The 24,719-nt window shown below is 42.7% G+C and overlaps 2 protein-coding genes across 3 annotated transcripts; both read right to left on the bottom strand.

Annotated features, from left to right (window-relative positions):
• Positions 1 to 274: 274 nt before the first annotated feature.
• Positions 275 to 5,983, bottom strand: LOC147124538 (RNA-directed DNA polymerase from mobile element jockey). Its single transcript, XM_085988987.1, has 2 exons — positions 5,895 to 5,983; positions 275 to 4,139 (listed from the first exon to the last, which is right to left on the bottom strand). Exon 2 carries the CDS (start codon positions 3,415 to 3,417, stop codon positions 1,207 to 1,209), a length of 2,211 nt encoding a protein of 736 aa, XP_085845113.1. The 5' UTR covers positions 3,418 to 4,139; positions 5,895 to 5,983; the 3' UTR covers positions 275 to 1,206.
• On the bottom strand, positions 5,569 to 24,059 carry LOC147124537 (arrestin domain-containing protein 3-like). Of its 2 annotated transcripts, none has more exons than XM_085989007.1 (8): positions 23,475 to 24,059; positions 19,344 to 19,425; positions 18,181 to 18,328; positions 16,646 to 16,748; positions 15,569 to 15,771; positions 13,062 to 13,224; positions 12,279 to 12,433; positions 5,569 to 7,702 (listed from the first exon to the last, which is right to left on the bottom strand). In XM_085989007.1, exons 1-8 carry the CDS (start codon positions 23,752 to 23,754, stop codon positions 7,637 to 7,639), a joined length of 1,200 nt encoding a protein of 399 aa, XP_085845133.1. In that variant the 5' UTR covers positions 23,755 to 24,059; the 3' UTR covers positions 5,569 to 7,636. The 2 variants fall into 2 exon arrangements, with proteins under 2 accessions (XP_085845133.1, XP_085845124.1); XM_085988998.1 differs by having other exon boundaries at positions 15,569 to 15,825; positions 23,475 to 24,056.
• Between the last annotated feature and the right edge of the window lie 660 nt (positions 24,060 to 24,719).

Here is a 24,719-nt window from a genome sequence, read left to right as displayed (position 1 = left end):
TGGATATTATAATCCTATAGTGGAGAGGCTAAAAACTACAGCTTCCATAACACATCTTTCTCTCTCACACACACAAAAATGGGATGCTGAGGTTGCAAACAGTTGGCTGCAACCTGACACTGGCTAGGGAGGGGGATGGAATCGGTGACAAGGGTACAGAGTTTGTGGCGGGGGCCAAAGACGATGGCTTTGGTCTTCCCAATGTTTAAATCAAATCAAATCAAATCAAAATCAAATCAACTTTTATTGTCATTGTTAGTGCACAAGTGCAGTACAACGAAATGTAGGCTTGCGGCTCCCGAGAGTGTACATTTGGATTAAGACATTTAAACATTCAACATACATTTGGCTTGTAGTATATTAACATAAATATGACCATAATAAAGTGCATTGGCAGATGTGCAGGCTTTAGAGTTTATTTGTGGAGTTCAGTAGGATGACAGCCCTGGGAAAGAAGCTGTTCCTAAATCTGGTCGTACGGGTGCGAATGCATCTGTAGCATCTCCCAGATGGTAGGAGGGCGAACAGGCTGTGGCTGGGGTGGGTAGGGTCTTTGATGATGGACCGTGACCTCCGTAGACAGCGTTTCTGGTATATGTGCTCTATGGTCGGTAGCCGGGTGCCGGTAATGCGTTGGGCAGTTTTGACTACCCGCTGCAGGGCTTTCCGGTCATAGTAGCTACAGCTGCCATACCATACTGTGATACAGTTTGTCAGGATGCTCTCTATAGTGCAGCGGTAAAAGTTAGAGAGGATCAGGGGTGACAGATTACATCCCTTCAGCCTCCTTAAGAAATATAGGCGCTGCTGGGCCTTCTTCACCAGAGAGGAGGTGTTGAGGGACCAGGAGAGGTCTTCCGTGATGTGGACTCCGAGGAACTTAAAGCTGTCCACCCTTTCCACCACAGCCCCATTGATGTGGATGGGGGTGTGACTTCCGCCTTTGGACTTCCTGAAGTCCACAATGATGTTCTTTTGTTTTCTTGGTGTTAAGGGCCAGGTTGTTATCGGCGGACCACTTCACGAGATGCTGGACCTCCTCCCTGTAGGCTGACTCATCATTGTTGGTGATCTGGCCGACTACCGTGGTGTCATCCACAAACTTGATGATGGTGTTGGAACCATTAACAGCCACACAGTCGTGGGTGAAGAGGGAGTAGAGGAGGGGGCTCAGCACACATCCTTGTGGGGCCCCCGTGTTCAGGGTCAGGGGGGGTGGGGGGAGGTGTGGTTACCTAATTTGACAGACTGGGGTCTGTTTGTTAGGAAGTCCAGGGTCCAGTTGCAGAGGGAAGTGTTCAGGCCAAGAGTTTGGTGGCCAGCTTGTTGGGGACAAGTGTTGAATGCTGAGCTGTAGTCTATAAACAGCATTCTGATGTAGGTCTCCTTACCATCTAGGTGATTCAGTGCCGAGTGTAGAGCAGTTGTGATTGCATCCTCCGTTGATCTGTTTGCACGATAGGCAAACTGGTGTTGGTCAAGGGAGGCAGGAACACTGGCTTTGATGTGGGCTAAGACCAGTCTCTCGAAACACTTCATTATGATGGGTGTGAGTGCGACAGGTCGATAGTCGTTCAGGCACGTCACAGCCGTTTGTTTTGGCACAGGAATAATGGTAGCGGTCTTGAAGCATGTAGGGACTACTGCCTGGGCCAATGACAGATTGAAGATGGCGGTGAAGACATCAGCCAGCTGATCAGCACATTCCTTGAGTACCCGTCCAGGGATGCTATCCGGTCCAGCAGCCTTTTGTGTGTTCACTCCGCGTAGAACACCCCTTACGTCGGAGGTCGACAGAGTGAGCACCTGGTCTTCCGGGGGTGGCAAGGCTTTGGTAGCCGGCTCCATGTTGTCCCTGTCGAAGCGAGTGTAGAAGTTGTTAAGCTCCTCCGGAAGGGAGGCATCGCTAACCGGGGGACTGGTGTTTTTGCCTTTGTAGTCAGTGATGGACTGGATGCCTTGCCACATGCGCCGGGGGTCCGAGTTGTTGTGGAAGTGATCCTCTATCCGCAGTGTCTGTTTCCTTTTGGCAGTCCTGATACCCTTTTTTAGGTTGGTCCTAGCTGCACTGTAAGCCGCCGCGTCGCCAGATTTAAATGCTGCGTCGCGTGCTTTCAACAGTGAGCGGACCTCTCCGTTCATCCAGGGTTTCTGGTTGGGGTATGTCCTGATATTTGTATGGGTCGTGACGACCTCGACGCAGCTGTTGATGTAGAATAGCACTGTGGATGCGTATTCCTCGATGTCATTATGGGCAAACATGCCCCAGTCAGTGCGTTCGAAGCAGTCCTGAAGCTCCGATACTGCCCCCTCTGGCCATACTTTCACTGCTCTCACTGATGGTCTCCCTCTTTTGATGAGCGGTTTGTATGCCGGGGCTAGAAACAGGGAGAGGTGGTCAGACTTCCCAAGGTGGGGGCAGGGAATGGCCTTATAAGCGTCTACAATGCTCGTGTAGACTTGATCCAGTGTGTTCTCCCCTCTTGTGGGGCAGGAGACATTCTGGTGGAATTTCGGTAGTACAGTTTTTAGGTTTATGTGATTGAAGTCCCCCGCGACGATAAAAGCTCCGTCTGGGTGCGCAGTTTGTTGTTCGCCGATGGCCCTGTAGAGGTCCTTCAGTGCTAGTTTGGCATTAGCATGTGGTGGGATGTAGACCGCAGTGATGATAACAGCCGTGAATTCCCGAGGCAGGTAGAAGGGTCTGCACCTTACCATGAGGAATTCCAAATCAGCCGAGCAGGATCTATCAATTATATCAGTGTTAGTGCACCAGGCATTGTTAGTGTAAATGCACAAACCGCCTCCCTTGCTCTTACCGGAGTCTACAGTTCTGTCGGCGCGGAAGACCGTGCGTCCTTCTAGTTGGATGGTGGTGTCAGGGATGCCGTTGTTCAGCCAGGTCTCTGTGAAGATCATGGCGCAGCATTCCTTTGTCCTTTTCTGTGTGGAGAGATCCAGTTTGATCTCATCCATTTTGTTCTCCAGTGACCTGACGTTGGCCAGGAAAATACTTGGGAGGGAGGGTTTGTGTGGGGCCCTCTTCAGCCTGTTTTGGATACCTGCTCTCTTACCCCGCTTCTGCTTGCGTTCCCTGCGCGGTCTGTGCTGACTTCCGGCTGGGGAAGGACGCCACGCTGGTCCCAGGGGTCGGGCGATGTCGGGAGGCAGATCGATGTCGCCGAGTGTAAGCCGCACGCAGTCGGCCCCGATATCTAGGAGCGTCTGCCGGCTGTACGGTAGGTCAGCCTTTAATTCCCGAATCAGCAGAGTCCAGAAGAGACTCAGAAGGAGGGTGAAAACGCTCAGTCTCGGGAGACAAAGCCGCTGCGTCCGTGCGCGCCGCCATCTTGAAGATGGAGAAAATTGTGTTTCTTTGTGGGCAGGACATACCTGGGGAATTTTCCACATTGTCATGCCGATATAGTATTGTAGCTGTACTGAAACTAGTGGCTCGGCTAGTTTTGGAACACAGGTTTTCCATACTACATCCCCAGGATGCTGTCGGGGCCTGTAGCTGTTGCTGTGCCCAGTGCATTCAGCAGTTTATTAATGTCCCGTGGGGTTAATCAAATTGGCTGAAGACTGATTATCTGTGATGGTTGGGACCTCAGGAGGAGGCTGAGAAGGATCATCCACTCAGTACTTCTGGCTGAAGATAGTTGAAAAAGCTTCAGCTCATCTTTTGCTCTCAAGTGCTGGACTCCACCATTGTTGAGGATGGGGTTGTTCACCTCCTCCTTCGGTTAAGTTAATTTTCCACCAACAGTCATGACTAGATGTGGCAGAGCATTGATCTTATCTACTGGTAATGGGTTCGCTTAGTTCAGTCTGCTTTCATTGTTTAGCATGCACGTAGTCGTAGCTTGCATGTTGTAGCTTCGCCAGGTTGGCAGCTCATTTTCAGGTACTCCCCAAGCATGCTCTTCTGCACTCTTTGTTGAAGCAGGATTGGTCATCTGGCTTGATAGCGATGGAGGAGTGAGGGATATGCTGGCCCATGAGGTTACAGATTGTGGTGCTGCTGCTGCTGATCGCTCACAACCCTCATGGGATGCTGAATTGAGCAGGTCGATCTGATCTCAATCTATCCCACTTAGCACGATGGTAGTGCCACATAACCCGACGGAGGGTGTCCTCTGTGAAAATTAATGTTAACAATGGTTATTGGGGTGCTTAGTTTTTATTATACATGATTAAAAAATGAAACATGAAGGAAATTATTTTCAATCTTGGTTAGAATTTGACACAAATTCCAGCTAACTAAAAAATGGCATTTACATTTCCAACACTGAAAATGTGCAAAATTCTGGGTGGGGTGGGGGGGGGCGGAGGAAAGCAAAGTAAAACAATCCAAGTATTAAATTGATTTATATATGAATTTAGGAGGTATGATCAGTAAGTTCGCAGATGACACAAAAATTGGTGGAGTGGTAAAGAGCGAGGAGGGAAGCCTCAGGCTACAGGACGATATAGACGGGTTGGTCAGATGGGCAGAACAGCGGCAAGTGGAATTATTTTCCTTAGAGCAGAGAAGGCTGAGGGGTGACCTGATTGAGGTGTACAAAATTATGAGGGGCATAGATAGGGTAGATAGAAAAGGAACTTTTCCCCTTAGTAGAGGGGTCAATAACCAGGGGGCATAGTTTCAAGGTAAGGGGCAGGAGGTTTAGAGGGGATTTGAGGAAAAACTTTTTCACCCAGAGGGTGGTTGGAATCTGGAACTCACTGCTTGAAAGGGTGGTAGAGGCAACATTCAAGAAGCATTTAGATGAGCACTTGGTCCGTAGCCTTGTATGCTATGGCGTTTCAAGTGCTGGAAAATGGGATTAGGATAGGGCTTGATGGCCAGCGCAGACACGATGGGCCAAAGGGCCTCTTTCTGTGCTGTATAACTCTGACTCTATATTTGCTAATTCTAATCGAACTGTACAAGAGGCTCAAAGTGCTTTTTCTCTTCTTACAGAAAATAGGTCAGTGCCTTTGGCCTTGGTTTTTCCACTGTGTAAACTAGGAACGAGGCAAGACAGATTGCCCAGCCTGTCTTGATTGTGAGTAGATAATCAATTACACCACAATCGAAAACTTTAAATCTTCAATGTATTTTTACATTGGCTGCATTGACCTGCTCTCCTTCCCAAAATTCCACACTTCAAGGATTGATTATAATTGGGGAACATTTCCTTTTATTGGTAGCCTTGTGGTTCCTCAGCCTTGTATTCATTCATGGTCAACCTTGACAGCGAGTGATGGCAGGCCATCTGTGGTGAGCGGCACCACAACTGAGCTCATCCTGTACTTACCAGACATTCACACACATACACCTTCCAGCAGGGGGTGCCAGATAGCAATAACCCTGGTCCATTTTTCCCTTTCCCTTGGGCTCTATGGCCAATTGTAGAGGCCCTACTGATTGAGCTGATCTCAGCCAGGCTTTCAACACAGGAATCAAACCTGGGATCTCCCTGGGCTGGGCATTTAGCAACTGAGCCATTTGGACAGCTTTAGCTACATTACCATGTATGCATTTAGAGAGAGGCAGGAAAAGTAAAATACTAAGTGCAAAAATTCAATAGCAAAACATTTTAATTTTATACACGAACAGCTAACCAAAAATTAAACCACAGAACATGGATCTTTGTCTCCTTAACAAAATCTACAAAGATAATTACAGCACCAAACTAAAAAAAAGTCTGTACACGGTCAAGGAAAAAACCTTACAAAAAACATTAAATATTGCACTTGGTTTCTAGAACATTTTGGATTTTTAAAATATTTATTCCTAATTTTTAAATCAGGAAACTAAAATGAATACTGGACTACAAAGTCCTTTTTTCTTACATTAGGGATCGACCAATATCTAAGAAATATATATTTAAAAAACATTTGCATACCAATTCGGTTTCAGCAAATACATTGATAACTGAAGTATTGAGAACTCCATTCAAATAACTGCACTCAAGATCTGAAAAGCGAAGAAAAACTGACATCATGAGTAATGACCAGTCATCTTTGGCCAATGAAGGGTGCAGAATATTGATCGATCCCTTTTTTTATTTTTTATAATTTTTCTCATATGGAATCAGGTTTCACACCTACTGTAGACATAAGCAATTGTTGATCCCTAGTTTTGGAAAAAAAAATGAGGGTTGCCCAAATGGAAACATCAAATGCCCTAATATGCCAACTACCCCACAAAACAATTTGTAAATCAGGGGCACTCGCAAAATGCTGTGAACCTCAATGCCCTCTCTCCACAACGTAACAGAAAAATACACAGCGTAATACAGTCAAACCCTTCCACATAACTATTCCATGTTTGTGCTGCACTTTTGTCAATACAGAATAGCATACTTCACTTGAATTTGTATTCTTTACGAAAAGGCCACTCGTGGAATAAGACCACTTGTACTCAATCGTGCGACTGATCGAATTGGAAGAATTTGACTTGCTTTCACAACAGAAATGCCCATTACTGGTTCTAAAAGTTTCCACCTTGGTGAAACGTGTAGCATCCAGTACTAAACAAAGTGTTTAAGTCCTTCAGACTTTTAGAATGTCTAGAATTGCTGATTTTTTTTTTGTGTAAACAGGTTAATCAAATCTTGGCCCAATTCATTGGGAACAGGGTAACAGAAATACGGAAGGGGAAAAAGTAATGCTTCATTGTGCGAGTAAATATTATGGTCAAATGTGGTGATGGTTATGGGGGACAAAATGGAATTCAAAGTCCATCCATATTTTGCAAGTGTCCCTCATTTTAAAACAGTGCAATTTAATCAAAACACAAAAAAAGAGAATACCAACAATTTGGCAAGTGACAAATTCACCTGAGATTTGAGTGTTTTAGGCAGTCTGAAACACAAAGCTACTCTGTATATAGTAGAAATGCAACAAATAGGAACAACAAAATACATAGTCTCCCACCAATAGAAAATTAACCTCCAATCTTCTCTGTAGCCTTATTCCAGGTTGTTGATCTGTTGCTATTCTACTACAATAGGCTGCAAAAGAACAAATAGCAACAAATATTGGCTTGAAGGCATTTGATGTTTTAAAAGAAGCCACAATTAGGTTGGTGTTGCAAGGCCAGCCTGAGAAGACAATACTGAGCACGTGCAAAGCAGGTACAGTCCAGGCTACATAACATCAGTGCATTGTCAGTTTTGTACACTGCTGACTTGATCTTTGAACTGTGCAGACCCCAGACAGAAATCAATAATTTGAAGTCTGCGGCCTGCAATTCACCACAGACAAAAATAAAAAAACAGCCATCATCAAGACTGAATGGAATATGAAGCGCAACACAAGCACTGAATAATATGTGCAAATTTCAGTAAAGGTTGAGAACCCCAGTAGAATGGTGTGAATGTCATGACATACTGTGGCCACTGTCCACTTCAGCTGCTTCTTGTATGTGCCACATGAAAATGTTACGATTTCTTCCGGCCTCTTCAGCAGCTTTCTGTCTAGGCCACAGATTTTCGGTTTCATTAGCATAGGCTGTCTCTGTCTATCCACTGTTATAAAACATCACTGAGTTTCCTCTTCATGTCGAGACTTCTGTCCTCAACAGTGCAGTGATGCATTTTAAAACTGTCGTGAAAGAATAGGCTCAATAGCCACTTAAAGCCCATCAGCGGGAGGAACAACACGGGTTTATTTCTCGGTTCTGATTTGACTGATCTGGATTAGGATCAATCTGTAAAATAAAATGAATTAAAAGAATAAACAAACAAATGTATAGACAGATCCCCAGTCCACAACAGTCTCAAATAGAACAACAAAAGCGGTAAGCACATGCAGTAAAGGGCTCTGCAAACATATGCTGCTAATTACTTGGTGACCACTTTTTTTTGTATTTACTATGTGATAGAGCCACAGAGTTCAGGTTTGGCTTCTGGTCCATGTCTCAACCAGGTGATGCCAGCCATGAGTCAGTGCTGTCAGGGGAGGAGGGAGAAAACTGGGAACAGGAACAACAAAATAAGGGTTTTAGTGTAAAGGTAGCTGGGTGGGATTAGTCTATGACAAAGGGATGGTTTAATGGTGGAGTCTAATGGCTGCTTTCTGTTCCTAAAAATTCTAGGCCTGGAATTTCCTTCAATGCGCAACTGACAATTTATACCAAAATTCACGCTGATCTTGCCATTGCCGAAATTGCAGAATGTCATTTAGCATTTGCTAGAACGTAAAAATCGCCGTTAAACAAGCAGAAAGCAGCGTAAACAACCGGGGCCCGAAGTGCGTAAACAACCGGGGCCCGAAGCGCAGAACTTACTCCCTATTCCTTCTTTGTGTATGAAAATTAAAAGTTTGAGGCCATCAAGCCATCCTTTGTGCACATTAGGCGTGCATCTTTAACAAAATGCAACTGTGAATGCATTTGAATTTTTAATGCAACTCATTCTGATGTTGTAAAAATGCATTCAAAGATCCAGTGTAGGTTTCAATGAGCAGAACGAAAAAAAAAACACTTAAAGCAAAAGCAATTGCTCATCAAAAATCTAACTTTGGGTCCTGCTGCACCTAAAATGTATGTACAGTACACCCATTCAGAACAGGCGTTCTTTGGTCTTTTGCATGAGGGGCGGAGCTTTGTTAATGAGCAGCAGAGAGTTTCAGCAGAGGTTTCACTGAATCGGTGCAAAAGATTGAGGAAATTAATGATCTGGATTTGGGTATAAAGGGCTTAATTTCAAAGTTTGCAGATGATACAAAGCTTGGAAATGTAGTAAACAGTGAGGAGAATAGTAGTAGACTTCAGGAGGGCATAGACAGACTGGTGAAATGGGCAGATACATGGCAGATGAAATTGAATGCAGAGAAGTGTGGTGATGCATTTTGTAAGGCAAAATGAAGCGAAGCAATATAAACTAAATGGTACAATATTAAAAGGGGGTGCAGGAACAGAGAGACCTGGGGGATAACATACACAAATCTTTGAAGGTGGCACGACAAGTTGAGAATGCTGTTAAAAAAGCTTACAGGCTTTATAGGAGGGTTAAAAAGTGAAATACACGCAACACACCAAAGCGTCGCGTATGCAGCCATCTCTATGCCGGTGGATATCGGGGCTTCCAAATGTAATGTCCCGCCGTGAAGAGGTGGGACACTTAATTAACATTTTTAAATTGGGCATCCACAGTGCAATTGGAAGCCTAATTTAAAATTTACAGTTGCTGAATGGGCTTCCCAGGGGTCTGGAAGCTCAGCAGTGAAAGGCGGATGGGAGCTGCCAGCTCCACAAGTTAAGTGGCTCTTTTTAGCACTCCTTGTGGGCCAGGAGGGGCAGGAATGCTCTCTCCAGACCCCTAAAGGAAGCCATCGGTCTCACCCAGCCATGATTGTTGACCCCCCCCCCCCCCCACAAGCGAGCCTCCCTGACCTCCCGATTGCTGGGGACTGTCCCAAGAGTCCCTGGCTACGGCCTTCTACCGCCGGAGTCTCCCTCCTGTCCGCCGACCAGGCTGTCAATTTGGCTGGGGTTGGGCGGGAAATGGAGCTAAAAAATGTCCATGAGGTCCTCGTCCTCAGCCTTGCTGGGTTCTTCGGCCTCACCCCCACCCTCCCCGTAAATATCGGGGCCATAGAGTACAAAAGCAAGGAAGTTATGCTAAACCTTTATAAATCACTGGGTAGAACTCAACTAGAGTACTGTGTCCAATTCTGGGCACCACACTTTATAAAGAATGTCAAGGCCATGGAGAGGGTGTGGGGGAGATTTAGTAGCATGGTACCAGGGATAAGGGTTTCAGTTATCTGGAGAGGCTGGAATTGTTCTCCTTAGAGCAGAGAAGGTCAAGGGGAGATTTAATGGAGGCGTTCAGAATTGAGAGGGGTTTTGATAGAGTAAATAAGGAGAAACTGTTTCCACTGGCAGGAGGGTCAGTAACCAGAGGACACAAATTTAAAATTGGCAAAAAAGCCAGAGGGGAGAGGAGAAGAAATTATTTTACTCAGCGAGTTATGCTGATCTGGAATGTATTGCCTGAGAGGGTGGTGGAAGAAGATTCTATAATAATGTTCAAAAGGGAATCTACTTAAAAAAGAAAAAAATTGCAGAGTTATGGGGAAAGAGCAGAGGAGTGGGAATAATTGGTAGCTCTTTCAGAAATCCGGCCCTGGCATGATGAGCTGAATGGCCTCCTTTTGAGCTGTAAGATTCTAAATTTGGATGTAGTGTAAAAATGGGTGCAAGTCACTTACAAACTAATTTCTTCGATCTTTGGCACTGAAAATTGGCATTAGACCGTACTAATGCCGTGTTTTGGCACAAGTTTTCAAGAAATTCTGGGCCCTGATGTTCTTGATTTTGTTGCAGTGATTTCTACCCTACATCTAAAAGTCTATCTGAAAAGTTGCCCAACACAAGGTAGCAATGATCAGATGAATCCAGGACAATGCAGCCCACTTGATTGGCACTCCATCCACCACCTTAAACATTCACACCCTCCGCCACTGGCGCATCGTAGCTGCAGTGTGTACCATCTACAAGATGCACTGCAGCAACTCGCCAACGCTTCTTCGGCAGCACCACCCAAACCCGCGACTTCTGCCACCTAGAAGGACAAGGGCAGCAGGTGCATGGGAACACCACCATCATCACCAAGTCCCCCTCCAAGTCACACACTATCCTGACTTGGAAATATATCGCTGTTCCTTCATCGTTGCTGGGTCAAAATCCTGGCACACCCTACTTAACACCATTGTGGGAGTACCTTCACCACACGGACTGCAGCAGTTCAAAGCAGCGGCTCACCACCGCCTTCTCAAGGGCAATTAATGTTGTGCAATAAATGCTGGCTTTGCCAGCGATGCCCACATCCCATGAATGTATGAAAAAAAGGCAAGAGTTTATGAAGCAGTGGTTATCCCTATATTAGTAAAAGGATCCGAATGCTGCTGAAAAGTTCGGGCTACTCCTACTACAGGTGCAGGCCCAATTATACTAGTTGGGGAAGCCCCAAAAAATCCCAGATAGTGCGGACAGAGTGAAGATCCAACATAACAGATTTATGCACTTCAACCCTCTTCACTGAGAAAAGTTAACAAGCAAAAGATACTAATAGCAGAGATGAGTTAGTTGAGAGGAATACTGGGAGTATCCAGGATGCAAAGAATCAAGAATGATATAATAAGAGCATGGCTTATACAGAGGATCCAAGAAAGACAACGGTGATGGTTTGGGCACATTTCAAGAATGGAAACAGCTAGGACCTTTCATGGCCCGGCGCACAGAGGTACATGGAACAAGAAGCTGAGGAAGGCCAAGGGAGCTCTGGATAGACAATGTCAGGAGTGACTTGTCACAGAAAGGAATATAAAGGACTGAAGCAACCAGGTTAGTTCAAAACCAGTAACAATGGAGAGAATTAATTTGGCCCCATTGTCAGTGCTGGGCAGATGGATGTGAATTTAGAAGCGGCAGTAGTAATCATATAAATATTATTTCTATTGTTATATATTCAGATGGGTCAGAAATAAAAAAAATGGTGACTAGAACCACTTTGAAACAATAAACACAGGATTGTTGAAATTGCAGCCTTTCAAATGATTGCTGTGTTGTGGGTTTCTGTGGAATCTTCTCTGATGAAGCAGCTGCCGGTGTTTTTCCTTCCCTGCGCCATTTGCACGGTCTGGGAAACTCTAGACAAATGCCTGCCCCCTGCTGGCCCTTTTGCTACCATTCCCCCGCACCCCCAGATGTAGAGGCAAAACTGCAGCAGGTGCCTGCAGCTGTGGTCCTATCCGCTGAGACCAAGTCCTTCTGGCTACAGCTGGAGAGCAGCAACCAGAAGGCCCCAAGTGTTTGCAATTGTCCTAATGCAGTGTTAAAATAATTTGCCAACTTGTCTGCTCCAGACCCCTGCAGATTCTCTGATCTGTAGAAGTCTAGGGGCAGGCCCTTGCGCCAAGGTTTTTCCAGACGCCTCTCCAAATGGGGTTCCCAACGGTCCCAGGCCAGATTGGAACGCCTCCTCCCGCCTCATTATACTGGAAAAGTTCGGGCTGCTCCTACTACAGGTGCAGGCCCAATTATACTAGTTTGGGAAGCCCCAAAAAATCCCAGATACTGCAGACAGAGTGAAGACCCAACATAACAGGTTTATGCCCTTCAACCCTCTTCACTGTGCCTGGGGAATGAGGAAAATCTACCCAAATGTCATGTGTTTTACACAAGATCTTTAATTATATAGATTCTGTACACTCAGAAATTCCAATTAATAAGAGTTCCCCATATTTCCATTCTTCCAAATAACCCAAAAGACTCTTACCTCTGAATATACAGGGGGAGGCTGATACCTAAATTCCTGGATGTAGGCGAACAATGGTCCCTCAAACACTCTTTCTAATTCATCCCGTACTGCCGTGGTAGCCAGATTATTTCGTCGTTGATGCTCGGACACAATTTCTGCATAGCTGGGTGGAGCTAAAATGAAAACACAGGCGTGGGTCATTATTTAAAATGAATTGCAGTTAGTTCAATCAACTGTAATGACAACATTGTATACAATACTAGATTCCTATTTTATTAGTCTAACACCCAACAGTAACTTATTAAAACATACATCACTGCTGCATTTAGTTATGATTTCTTTCTGCTTTTTGCTCCTCCTCCCCTTAAGGCATTGGCTCTTGCTGGTAGAGTTCCACAGCCATTAGCTGCTCTCCGGTATATTGCCTAAGTAGCAATTCTTCACATGACAACCCAGAAAGTAGGTGTCAGGAAGCTATTCATCCATTAACAGGCATCCCTGTTGCACCCAATCCAAGTATTCATATGTCCATGTTTTCCAACAGATGCAGCTGGATAGCAATCAGAAGCGGGAACCCTGGCTGATTTCTTTTTAAATACATCCGTGGCCCGATCCCTGTGGGCTATTGTAGCACAATAAATATTACCCCAATTGAGATTAGCTAGCTTAGCACTGGCCAGGAATCAAACCGTGGACCTTATAGTTTGTCCAGCTAATTACACCGGGTCGTCATTCTACCCAATTGGCCAAAGGGGGAGCTGCCTCTCAATGGATTACATTTTTGCCAGAGCTCGTTTTTACCTTCAGGTCTTTCAGGCAGTGCAAGGCTTAGCCAGTTCAAATTCATGCTACACTGGCTGCTGACGCTGGATGTTCGGCTGCCAAAGGGATGCAAGGGAATTGTACCAATAACTAGTGGTAAATTCAGGGTTAAATTCATTGCCCCAGGGATATCCACATAGACCTAAGAAAAAAGAATTGAAAGTTTTAATCACTGACACTTACTTTTCCACCCCTCTCCAATTTTCTCCCCTTACCCCTCCTCTTCAGAAGGTGGTAACTTATGCTGGAGCAAGGTTCCAATGGTAGCAGCACAGCCCTCTGGTACCTCACCCAAGTGGCTATTTGTCACATGAACACCTGGATAATGAAGGTCAGTTGGCCATTCCATTATTGGGGTCCAACTAACCCAGTTTCCAATATATATCCATACACATGCACTTCCAGCATGGTCCCTGGATAGCAATCTGGAGTGGGAAACCTGATCAGTTTTGTTTTTACTTTATATAAAAAAAAACTACCATCGAGGTTACAAGTAGTGCCTTCACCAATGTCCGGCTGATATCACAGAACTCGGCTGAGCTGGAATCAAAATGTGCAAGCGCCTCAGTTTGCACAGCTCAATAACGTACCATGGTGTGCATTAACCCAATGAGCTTTGGGAGAAGGCACTGCAATTTACCTCTGAATGCTTAGTTACTGAAAAGACAAAGTTAAACTGCAAAACTTGTATTCAGAAATATTTTGGTAAATTATTTGTAAAAAATTGGGCCTCATCTCAAAAAAAGTTATTCGATTGCAACTCATCTATCTTGTACGCTTTCTGAAAGATCTGTATTGTACTTTTGTGCCATTCTTTAATGGCATGCAAGTTTTAAATAACGATTCCCCTCCCCCCACCAAAGGCGCTGACTCTTGTTGCCTAATATTCTACAGGTGCCGCTACCAGCCCTTCAATACCTCACCCAAGGAACCATTCTTCATTTAGGGCCCTAGATGGTAAGTAGTTGCAGGCCATTCAACTATAAGGGGAATCACAGCCAAGCCTGATCCTGTTCTCAACTGATGTTCACATACCAAGCACCGCAGTAGAGGCTACTGAATAGTGATCAGGAACAGGAACCCTGACTAATTTTTTTCCCCTCCATCAGCCAGGTGCACTGAGACACCCAAATTATTATGTTGGCTGTGAACAGTTAAACTCAGCACAGGTTAGATACTGAATCTGTAACTTTGATATGTAGTGGTTTAGTACTGCTTTTACCCTCTAGTCGCTTGTGTGATCTCTTTGAAATACGAATACAAAAAAAAAAAATTAAAAAAAAGTGAGAGCATCCCTTTACATAAATACCTCATCCACCAGGGAGTTGAAAAATGTTGCATGAGTTTACGATTGCCAACTAGGAGGAAAAAAAATGATACACAATTTCCCAAGTTTTACTACAGGGCTATTTTCAAATTCGGAATGATTGCCTTCATCACTGAATTGCTCCAGTGTTCTACAAAAAGGAGATTTTGATTTGACTATACAGCAACAGGTGGTGATGTGGTTTTTAATGATGCAGACACTACTAAATTCCCAGCAGGAAACCACGGTTACCCTCAAGCTCACACACTTTTGCAGAAGGACATTAATAGATGTTAGTTTCTTAAACCTTGTTACACATCACGGTAACGTAGCCTAGAATGGTCACAGTTAAGCTAACCCACCAAGAAAAAAAAAATAGGCAGCAGAACTTTAAACTAGCAGGTTCCTGGAGAAAGGACAATTCCTCTAAAATATAAAATGACACTATTCGCAAGACAGTGAGTTACCAATCTCAACCAGGCCAGCGGAGGAGGGATAAGTGGAAGCTAACTGTCTCCCCCATAAGAATAATAAAAAAATGTTTTAACAGTTTTAAAAACAGGGCAAATCACCCCGCGCACCTCCTGGCAGCCGGTTACAGAGCGGCATTGGCCTGGGAGCAGGTCACCTTCACGCCCTCTTGGCCGGGATGTAGTGCGTGGTGATCTAGAGAAGGGAGAAAATAATTTTTTAAATGGGAAAGAAATACATACAAACATTAAAAAGACATTTTATTCAATTTTTTTTTGTTCATCTTACAAACACCTGCAGTCACAAAACGTTACCTGGGGAAAAGGGAATTTTGCATTCTTCAAGCTTACGGCAGGAAACCTAAAAAAGGGTTAGGAAAAAGATCAAAACCATGAAAATTTCCCATACAGTTACTTGCACTTTCCTCGACAGCCAGTTTCTCAGCATTGGTCAAGTTATTAGGAGGGAAACTGGCTGGGAAAGGATCCCCACCTATCTCAGATGTGTCTACAAACTAAACATCGTAACCAAAGACTGTATTGAGCTAGACTTGGGGATGGGGAAAGAGAAAAGGTGAGGAAAAACTAAGGCAAGAAAAAGATGATAGCATAGTAAACCTCCTTCTTTAAAGGACTGGTGTTACCAATGTGTTTCAATGTCCTCATTTTGCATTGTCAGCCCACAAACTGTAATTCAAGAAACCACCTACCGTCAATGAGTATTCCACACGGATTATACTGCAGTCTACAATCGAGGGCGACACTGGTGGAATTTTCAGTAGTTTTCCATTCCAACTTTCTGATTTTCCCGATGACAGTGATTCTCCTCTCAAGTTGGCTACAAGGTGTTTAACTTCCTTCATTTTCCCTTTGGCATAGAAAGTCTGTGTTTGGTAAATGGCTGCCTTTGGCACTACCATACGGGAAGAACAATTCTCAATTTCAGCAAATATGTGAATTGATTCACCTACACAAGAAAAACACACATACACACAAATGCAAATTATATTGTGCACTACATCTGGAATATGCATTCAGTCTCATTAAAGACAATAATTTAAAGTCCAGTTTAAATAACATCTAATGCCTCAACCTGTTCATCAGTAGTCTTCTGTATTGATAGTGTTTGTGCTTTAACATGCAAGGACACAACTACCAAAATGGCAATGTGAATAGCACTGGTCGCAGCATTAACAGTGGAAATCTGGAGCCATTTTTTTTCCTTTCACAATTAAAATATTACTAGGTGGAGCGATTTAAAGAAATGTATTGTATTTAGTTTATTGTAATTAAAAGCCAAGATTTGAAAAGAGGCACTTATAGAATTTGTAAAACCAATGAACTAAATTTGATGATTATTGTTGTAAAGAATCTCCTCTTTGCAAACCTTCTCTGATTCTCTCCTGAAAGTGGTGACTCATGCCAAGATATGGTCCAACTGCCACCAGCAACCCTCTGGTACTTGACCTAAACATAAAGAATGGCCAGTTTGGTGTGGACAGTAAATGCTAGCAGGCTATTGGATACATTTGATAAAGGCTATTTGATGACAGCCAAGCCTAATCCTCTCCTTAATAGAAATATGTACACCTGCACTTTGCAGTAAGGGTCGCTGGAAGTAGGGATAATTGGATAGCAATTGGGAGTGTGAAGCCTGGCTGATTTTTCCTGTCCTAGTGCATACACATTGAAGTCAGTTGTAGCACCAATACTGCCACCCGGCTGAAATCAGTTAACCTAGCATAGACCAAGGACGGAAATTAGTTTTCAGTGCTCCAGATTTTTACCTGGTGTGTAGCCCTTCCGTTCGATTTTGGCACTTAGGGATATTGGGCCTGAGGAACAGAACCAGCAACAAAGAGTTTTCTCTTTTGTGCCTGCCTGTGGTGACTGCAAAAAGAACAGAAAGCACAGTAAATACCCCTGCTCCCCTTCAGAATAGACAGTCTCTCAGGATGACATATGGTGCTTTATTAATAGCAAAATACCTGAAAATCTCTGCTATACACTTTCAAGTGCAAGGTATTAATGATTTGTACAGAGAATTTTACTACAGGCATGTGATCAATTTTGCACAATGCACAAGAGTGCATAATGTCAGTCCCATAGCTAGTGCACAGTACCCCACCACCTTTGATGGACATGTTAAAATTAGTACCACTGAAACACCACTGGTCAAAAAGGTTTGTTTGTTCTGAACAGTTCACAAGTTCAAATTGTTGAGCATTGTTCACAAAAATACCCCCCACCCCCCCTGCCATGAATATTTATGAAGAAATGTATAGCAATCACTCTAAAAGTCAAGATCCTTTAAAAAGAATCATCAGTATCAGGGTTTAGGGGAATGGGAGGCAATTATGAACATTAGTTAAAATCCAATTAAGTATATGTGTTAGTCTGTGTAAAAATGAGTAGGAATTTCTGCTCCTGGTCATTATCCAGCAATGTACTGCTAGAAATACATTACTTGTATGTGTCAGTTAATGACTGGATAGTTAAGCTGTGATGACCCCTGTGGTGGAATAGCCTTGCTTTTGTGTGTATACCCTTTATTGCAGCATCCGAGACACTTATAGCCAGAGCTGAGGAAATGCAGTCTGCTTGCACAACTATGGGGGAACCAAAATGCTACAGTATTTCACGTGCATTTAAAACAATCAAATTTATTTAAAAAAATCTAAGAGCCATACTCAATATGAAAAAGTTTAATTATTGGCATCACTTTCACTTCAGATTAACCGGGACTGGAGTTAAAATAAAATCTGCATAGTGTGGGATAAATGGGATTTACAAATTCTGGAGACCATGCAGTGTTTTTTTTTTAAAACTTGATGAATGTGTCTGTTTCATAAGCATTCATGTCTGTCCGGAGAAACAGTTTAATCTTCTGGAAGAATTTGTACCACTGTATTGCAGTTAAATAGGTTCATAATCTTCGATGGGAAATGACTTATTAGTTATGAGCTTACATTCAATTTAAGCAGAACAATGCAAGTCTTGTACAATAATCACCTATACTACAGCTTGTAAGGGATCTACCCAATTTTCAACACCAATTGATCACACTTTTAATTAAAACAGCAATTGTTTCATAAAAATGTAATGGCAACATTTTCTTTAAGGCTTTCTAACAAATGTAGCCTAGCTGTTTCAGCCAGTGGACAATAATAATTTTTGTTTTATTGTAACCACTTAGTTTCAATTACTGGGAGCCCTACATTAACATCTTGCATTCTTTATTAAACTGAGTCAAATATGTACATGTCTGGAGAAATCTACATAACTTTACACTGGTAAGTTTGCAAAGTTTTCCAGCACTTACCAGCAACAATGGAGTGTTAATGTCAATGTGTTCAAAGACTGTAAATTCTTTCTTCACTTTCATTACCAGCATCCACGGCCTGTGCAGTTCAGCTTTCACCCAATAGCGAACACTGCCATATTTGCCTTCAAAGGAGGTAGCTAATGGTCTGTCAGAAAAAAAGGATCATAAAGCAATGGCCGCATACAATATGGTACTAATTTGCAACACCAAAATCAACTTCATAGGAATCAATCAAGACAATGCCATCAGTCAAGTTACTGCAGAAGGTCTTTCAAAATTCATAGGGAGTTTAGTTGGTTGAAATAATTTTGATTACAAGCATAATATCCCAGATCCCTTCTTTCATCATACAAGTCTCCTGTGAAGACTTTCAGAATTGCCAGGGTAGCAAGAGAAGAGGATATAAGCTAGAAAAGAGAAGGCTGTGGGGAGACCTAATAGAGGTCTTTAAGGTTATGAAAGGGCTTGACAGGGTAGATGTAGAGAAGATGTTTCCATTTGTGGGGGGAGACCAAATCTAGGGGCCATAAATGTAAGATAGTCACTAATAAATCCAATAGGGAATTCAGGAGAAACTTCTTTACCTAAAGAGTGGTTAGAATGTGGAACTCTACCACAAGGAGTAGTTAAGGCGAATTGTATAGATGTACTTAAGGGGAAGCTAGATCAACACATGAGGGAGAATGGAATAGAAGGTTATGCTGATAGGGTTAGATGAAGAGGGGTGGGAGGAGGCGCATGTGGAGCATAACCACCAGTATGGACCAGCTGGGCAGAATAGCCCATTTCTGTGCTGTATATTCTATGTAATTCTACACTGAGGGTGATTATCATCTGGAATGGGTCGCTAGAAAAAGTGGTGGAGGCCAGAACATTGGACTCATTTAAAATAAATGATTCTGTTTTGGGAAGACCTTAGGGTTGTTATTCTGAAAGGATGAGATCAAATGGGCTGAACATCCTTCTTCATCAGAACCTCACCCAGGCAAAAAGGGTTTGTACAAGGAATGAGGGGAATCTCATCAACAAGCAGCTTTATGATACAAATCTACAATTATATAAAAATTCATATTCACATTTTGAAGAGAGGTTTTTTTGCAATTTACTCCAAAAACACATCACAAGGAAGCAGCAGTAATAAAGAAAAATGCAAATCTTACATCTGTGGAAGCTCAAAGCTGAATGGGTAATCGTGTCTGCCTGAAGGTATAGTGGTGAGGTCTTCTTCAGAATCATCATCATCTGGAAAAAAAAATTAAATAATTTGAAGCAGCAAACCAGCTATTTTATGGGTTATGTACATATGCACAGCCATTACTTACCAGATGAGGAGATGAAACAATTTACTTTATAACAACAAACACATCAGCATCCCTCAGAGTTTTGTGACAGGTACAACTTAGAGGAAAGTAATATTTCTATTGGAAAAATAAATTCTGGACAACTTAAGACTCGGGGTAAATAATGCAATAAATGTACCGGGTACAGTTTAGGGAAAATTAGCATGATTAGACATCAGTATGGGTATGTGATGGAAACCATGAACAAACCCTGCTCTAATTTATATTATTGATGCTTTGATAATCTGCATAAACAGCTGTATCCTCCAATATTTTAATTCATTCTTGGGATGTGGGTGACACTGGCAAGTCTGTAATTTATTGCCCATCCCGAGTTACCCTGAGAGGGTAGTGGTGGGCCACCTTCTTAAATTGTTGGTAGCAGTTTGAGACAACCGAGTGGTGTGTTAGGGCACTTCAGAGGGCAGTTAAAAGTCAACCACAATGGTGTGAGGCTGGAGTCACATACAGACCAGCCCTAAAGGACATTATTTCACCTTATTTTCTCATGGGAGTGCTAACACAATACAGATAGGCTATATTATTTGTTAATAGAAAGGCAGTAGAATTTTAAAATTCTAGCTCTTCTAAGTATAGAGGATTTAGTATTCAAGCAGGGAACTGGTAAAAAAAAACTAGTGATGTTTTCTGTTTCTATAAATAGGCAAGTCGAAACGTCGACTCTAATTTCTCTCCACGGATGTTCCCTGGCCTGCTGAGTTTTTCCAGCATTTTCTGTAGTATCATCTGGAATGGGTCGCTAGAAAAAGTGGTGGAGGCCAAAACATTGGACTCATTTAAAAAAAATAATAATTCTGTGATGGGAAGATCTGAGGGTTGTTATTCTGAAAGGATGGGATCAAATGGGCTAATGGTAGTGCAGTTAACAATTTCCTCCTCTTGGACGATAGCATTGGATCCCGGCTACTGATAGTTACCCCTATAGGAAAAGGGGAAGGTACATTAAGCCTGATTGTTTGTGGAGTTACTAGGCGATCTCCAGCGTTGTTTGAAGTGGTCCTATCAGGAACCACAGGGTCCGAGTAGCTCCACCCTGCACAGCCACAGTTGAGCCTTTGGGGATTTTAATTTTACGATAAACAACTTGACCTTCCTTATTCCCCTCAATGACGTGACCGTGTTCAAACTACCTCGATTCGTTTCCATATTAAGTTATACGTTTCTTGACGAGCACCAGGATTTTAAAAAAATCTGCAAATTCTGTAACAACCTGATGCTGGTTTCCATTTACTGACGACCCTTTGCAACACGGCACCTGTCTCTTCCAAAAGGGATGCCTATTCCACCAGATCATTACAGTGGATGCTAAAAATTGTGGTTTTAATAGGAATTATCAGTTTTATTGAAATGCACGACTAAAAACGTGCAAACGCACATGATGGTGGATTACGAAGAGCAATTCCTAGTACACATGGTTGGAAACGTTTTTTTAAATAAAAAAATATTTAAAGAACAATGTTGCATTAACAAAAAAAGGTTGCATTTATTTTTTTAATATAATATATATTGCATTATTAAAAGCCTTTGTGTAACTTTGCTTTCCAGCAAGATTGGGCTGCCTTTCTTCCTTCTGCGTTTTCTGCCAGCTCAGCACGCTGGGCTTTTTGCAGTGGAGCGGTAAACAAGTAGCGAGCTGTCAATCAGGCGGCAGCGCCCGAGAGCGGAGAGAGCCGGCCTGAACCGGCGCGAACAGCCCAGCGCAGCCGCATGCACATGGTATTCATCAGCACAGCAGACAGGGAGGGCAGGAGAGAGCGCAAAGCGCAGCCTAGCGTGCTGTGGGAGGGAGAGGCTGGAGGAGGAGCAGTGGGCGGGCTGGCGCGGCACACTGCTCTACAAATTGCAACCGCACAAAGCTCCTCAATGCATATCCACAGAAAAAGGACTATTGAAAAAAAAAATTTTCATCGGATTTTGAATTTCTTTTTTAATCGCCACAAAATGTTTCGGACCCATCATTTTGCAAACTCCCACGATTACAGAACCCCAACGGATTGATCATTGGTCGTTCGCCGTGTATTTTTAACCGAAGATAAGATACCGGCGTTGCCACAACTCTCAGGAATAAAAGTAGCGTCCATAATAAAAATAAAAATTCTAATAAATTGTGCATTTCTGCCAATTGACTGGTTTCTAAATCAATGTTTTACTGCTGTCCCTTTCAAAGCCTTTAACTCTTTTCAGAGGATTTTTTTTTGCAATGCTGATGACTGGGGCAGAGAAAGCGAAGTGACAGACAGCTCCATTGACCAAAGAAAAGTTAACAGCGCCTTAGCAACAGCCTAACAAACAGCAGCACCAATCAGCAGTCCGGGGAGGGGCAACTGCAACAAAGCTAAGCTGAACGACAGAAACTTGGGCAAGACACATAAGACGAAACTTCATTGCAAAAAAGGTAGAAAAATGTATAACAGTCAATAAAAACCCATTGCAATCATTCGACGATGTCGGCTACAGATTGGGTAATTACACAAATGCCCAACTATTGTTTTGAGAGATTGGAAATAAAATGAATGTATTCGTCAGCTGGGTCAGGGCAAATAATCCTAGTTGTGTTCTTGCCCATTAACTGAACCCCAATGGGAGTTCAAGGTGGATACATAAATGTACAAAAAAAATCGACATGCAATGTCTTGATAAATTCCTAAAATATCCTCGAAACTGGATTCAAATAACGCAGTTTTGCAGCGGAAGCTTTGCAAATTGAATATTGTAGTACGGTATCAAAACTGCACCAATACATGGGTGCTGAAAAGGGTCATTTCAGGAAAAATACACATTTTCGTTAGCAAAATACATATATAACGAAGGTGCAAAGCAGCTGTTGCAAATTGTTTTTCTGCAAAATAGCATTAAGTCATCCTCACCATCTGACGGTGTCGACCAATGAGCAAAGAGAAGACTCAGCCCCCCCTTCTTCCCCCAAACCTTGTCCCAAACAGGATTGAACCGCTTTGAACAAAGGGTGGAAACTTAGGAAAACAACTAACCCTTTTTTTAATGTTACTAAATATACAATAGATTTGCAATGGTTTAATACATAATTTGTAAGTACAATATTATTGGGACATTTTATATTGTATAAATCCACAATATAAAATCCATTTTGATGCCATAGCACCTCATCTAAGTGAGTGTCGAATGATAGTGTAAATGTGACTACATATTATAGTATATATAGATAAATAAAATAGGACCGTTGCACCAAATTAGTAATCATTTGATTAGCTTTATAAAAAAAACTAATGAGCTAGTTCTCAAATATTTTTGGACTGTAAATTAAGGACTGTTCAATTCAAGGACTTAGTCTGGAAGCCATTGCAGACACACAGGGCATTATATAAATTACTGCAGTTATAAAAAGACATTCAGGCATTTAATTTCTATTGTAACTTATGAATTGTTGGTCTCAAGATTTAAGCAGATTTTTTTTAAAAAAAAGCTTGGGTGAAGTTTGTGTCGCTATAATTCGACAGATATGTGATCTTTTGCGTTGCATCACATTATATTACAGAATGACGGGATTGATCACAGACAAAAGGAGTTTTAAAACCCCTATGAATCGGTGCAATAGAATTGCAACAAAACCAGTGAGGTATTGAGACGAAAAATGGTTTTAGAGCGTTTGCTATCCATCCCGTGTACCGTTTCCCCACTCATTGGCAAACAAATTGGCAGTGAAAGGTGAACCACAGGATACCGAACTTTTACATCTGTGAAGTTATGCCGGATTATTTTTTTTGTTGCTTACCGCATATTTTAATACTGAGAATATTTTACGATAACAATGCACTATTGTAGAATATGTCCTGTGATCTGCCCTGGATTGCTAACATTTTACAGTAGTGTTACAGTAAGCTGCACAAAGACTGAACAATGCAAACTTCCAGATCGTATTTGAAGCCTATTTTATTACAATTCCAAGCTTACCTCTCTCGTGTCCGATTAATACGTCTTTCTGGTTGAAATACTCCACTTCTTCAGTGTAGTTTTGAGTGTAGGCAGTATTAGAACCAGCGTTTCTCGATTCCGTCCAGCGCACTTTCGCCTGTCCCCTCGCATGGATTGTAAGAGATCTCACCCTGATTTCACCAGTAACTTCTATAATCACCCGTCCAGAGACTGAATCTCCGCTGGCATAGACGGGGATGTTGTTATCATTAGGACAGTCATAGCTTATTGTAAAACTCTTCACCTTTCCCAGCACCATGGTTATATATATCTATATATAGATAGATATGTGTGTGTATAAAAAAATGTACAAAAAAATGAAGATCTGAAAAGTGGGATCTTCACCACTGATCAATGCCTTTGGCTGCAAAAGCTGCAGGCGCGACCAGTGGAATATTAAAAAGGAGCATCTGGATTTGGACAGTCAGAGATGCTGTTGCCCAGCTTTTGGTCTGTACAAAAGACGGGGATATCATACCTACCACCTCACTTAAAACGGTTTTTGTGAAAAACAACCCCAGTGCGCCTGTGCATGATTCACTCTGCTTCCGCCTTGAGAGGTGGAGAGCTGGTGCCAGCTGATCAACAGCTGATTGAGGTCATCCCCGAAGCTCGCCTTCTCTCTCCACCCGAGCAAACCAGTAGCACTGGGGCAAAAATAAAACACCGGGGTTGTTTTTTTTTGCACGCATCTTTCTTTAATTTTATTATATCGACCTCCACCATGTTTTTTCCCCCCCTCTCCACAACGCGTTTTTGCACAAACGCGGTTACAAAAAGGCAATTAATTCAGCCAATTCTGTGCACAAGGCGAGCACTTGCACCACCCCGCGGCCTGTTAAAGTAGCACATGGATCACGTAGCATAAATCCGCAGGGCTCTGGTGTTGCATCCCCCCCATATGTGAATGGAACGTGAAAGCTTTATTCGGCAAATTAAAATAAGCATAATCATTGTTTAAGGATAATGTAAAATAATAGAAAACCACGGAGTACGGTTGCTGCAATAGTTGCACCCGGAGAATGTAAAGCCCATGATTCTCCTCCAGTAAATCTTCTATACCCTGACGACACCGTGTGGCTATTTCAGGTAATAGCCAATTACAAATTTACTATGTAAAGTAGGGATTTTTTTACTTTTTGTTAACTTAGTTTCCTTTCTCTCATTACTTAACAATAACATCTGTTCGATTGTTATATTTCTTTCTCTTCTATCCTACATTTA

Source organism: Somniosus microcephalus, chromosome 1 (assembly GCF_052327205.1).
Source record: "Somniosus microcephalus isolate GS21.2 chromosome 1, FLI_Smic_1.0, whole genome shotgun sequence".
NCBI lineage: Eukaryota > Metazoa > Chordata > Chondrichthyes > Squaliformes > Somniosidae > Somniosus > Somniosus microcephalus.
The sequence above is the reverse complement of the archived record's forward strand: the minus strand, read 5'-3'. Positions and strand labels throughout refer to the sequence as shown.

Bases quoted from the DNA above. Each gene is read 5' to 3' on its own strand.
- LOC147124538 (XM_085988987.1), bottom strand. From the start codon at position 3,417: ATGACAATGTGGAAAATTCCCCAGGTATGTCCTGCCCACAAAGAAACA.
- LOC147124537 (XM_085988998.1), bottom strand. From the start codon at position 23,754: ATGGTGCTGGGAAAGGTGAAGAGTTTTACAATAAGCTATGACTGTCCT. The intron at 18,329-19,343 runs GTAAGATTTGCA...TTTTTCTGACAG, and splicing joins AGCTTTGAGCTTCCACAGAT to ACCATTAGCTACCTCCTTTG. The intron at 12,434-13,061 runs GTAAAAACGAGC...TTTTCATTTTAG, and splicing joins ACTGCCTGAAAGACCTGAAG to CTCCACCCAGCTATGCAGAA.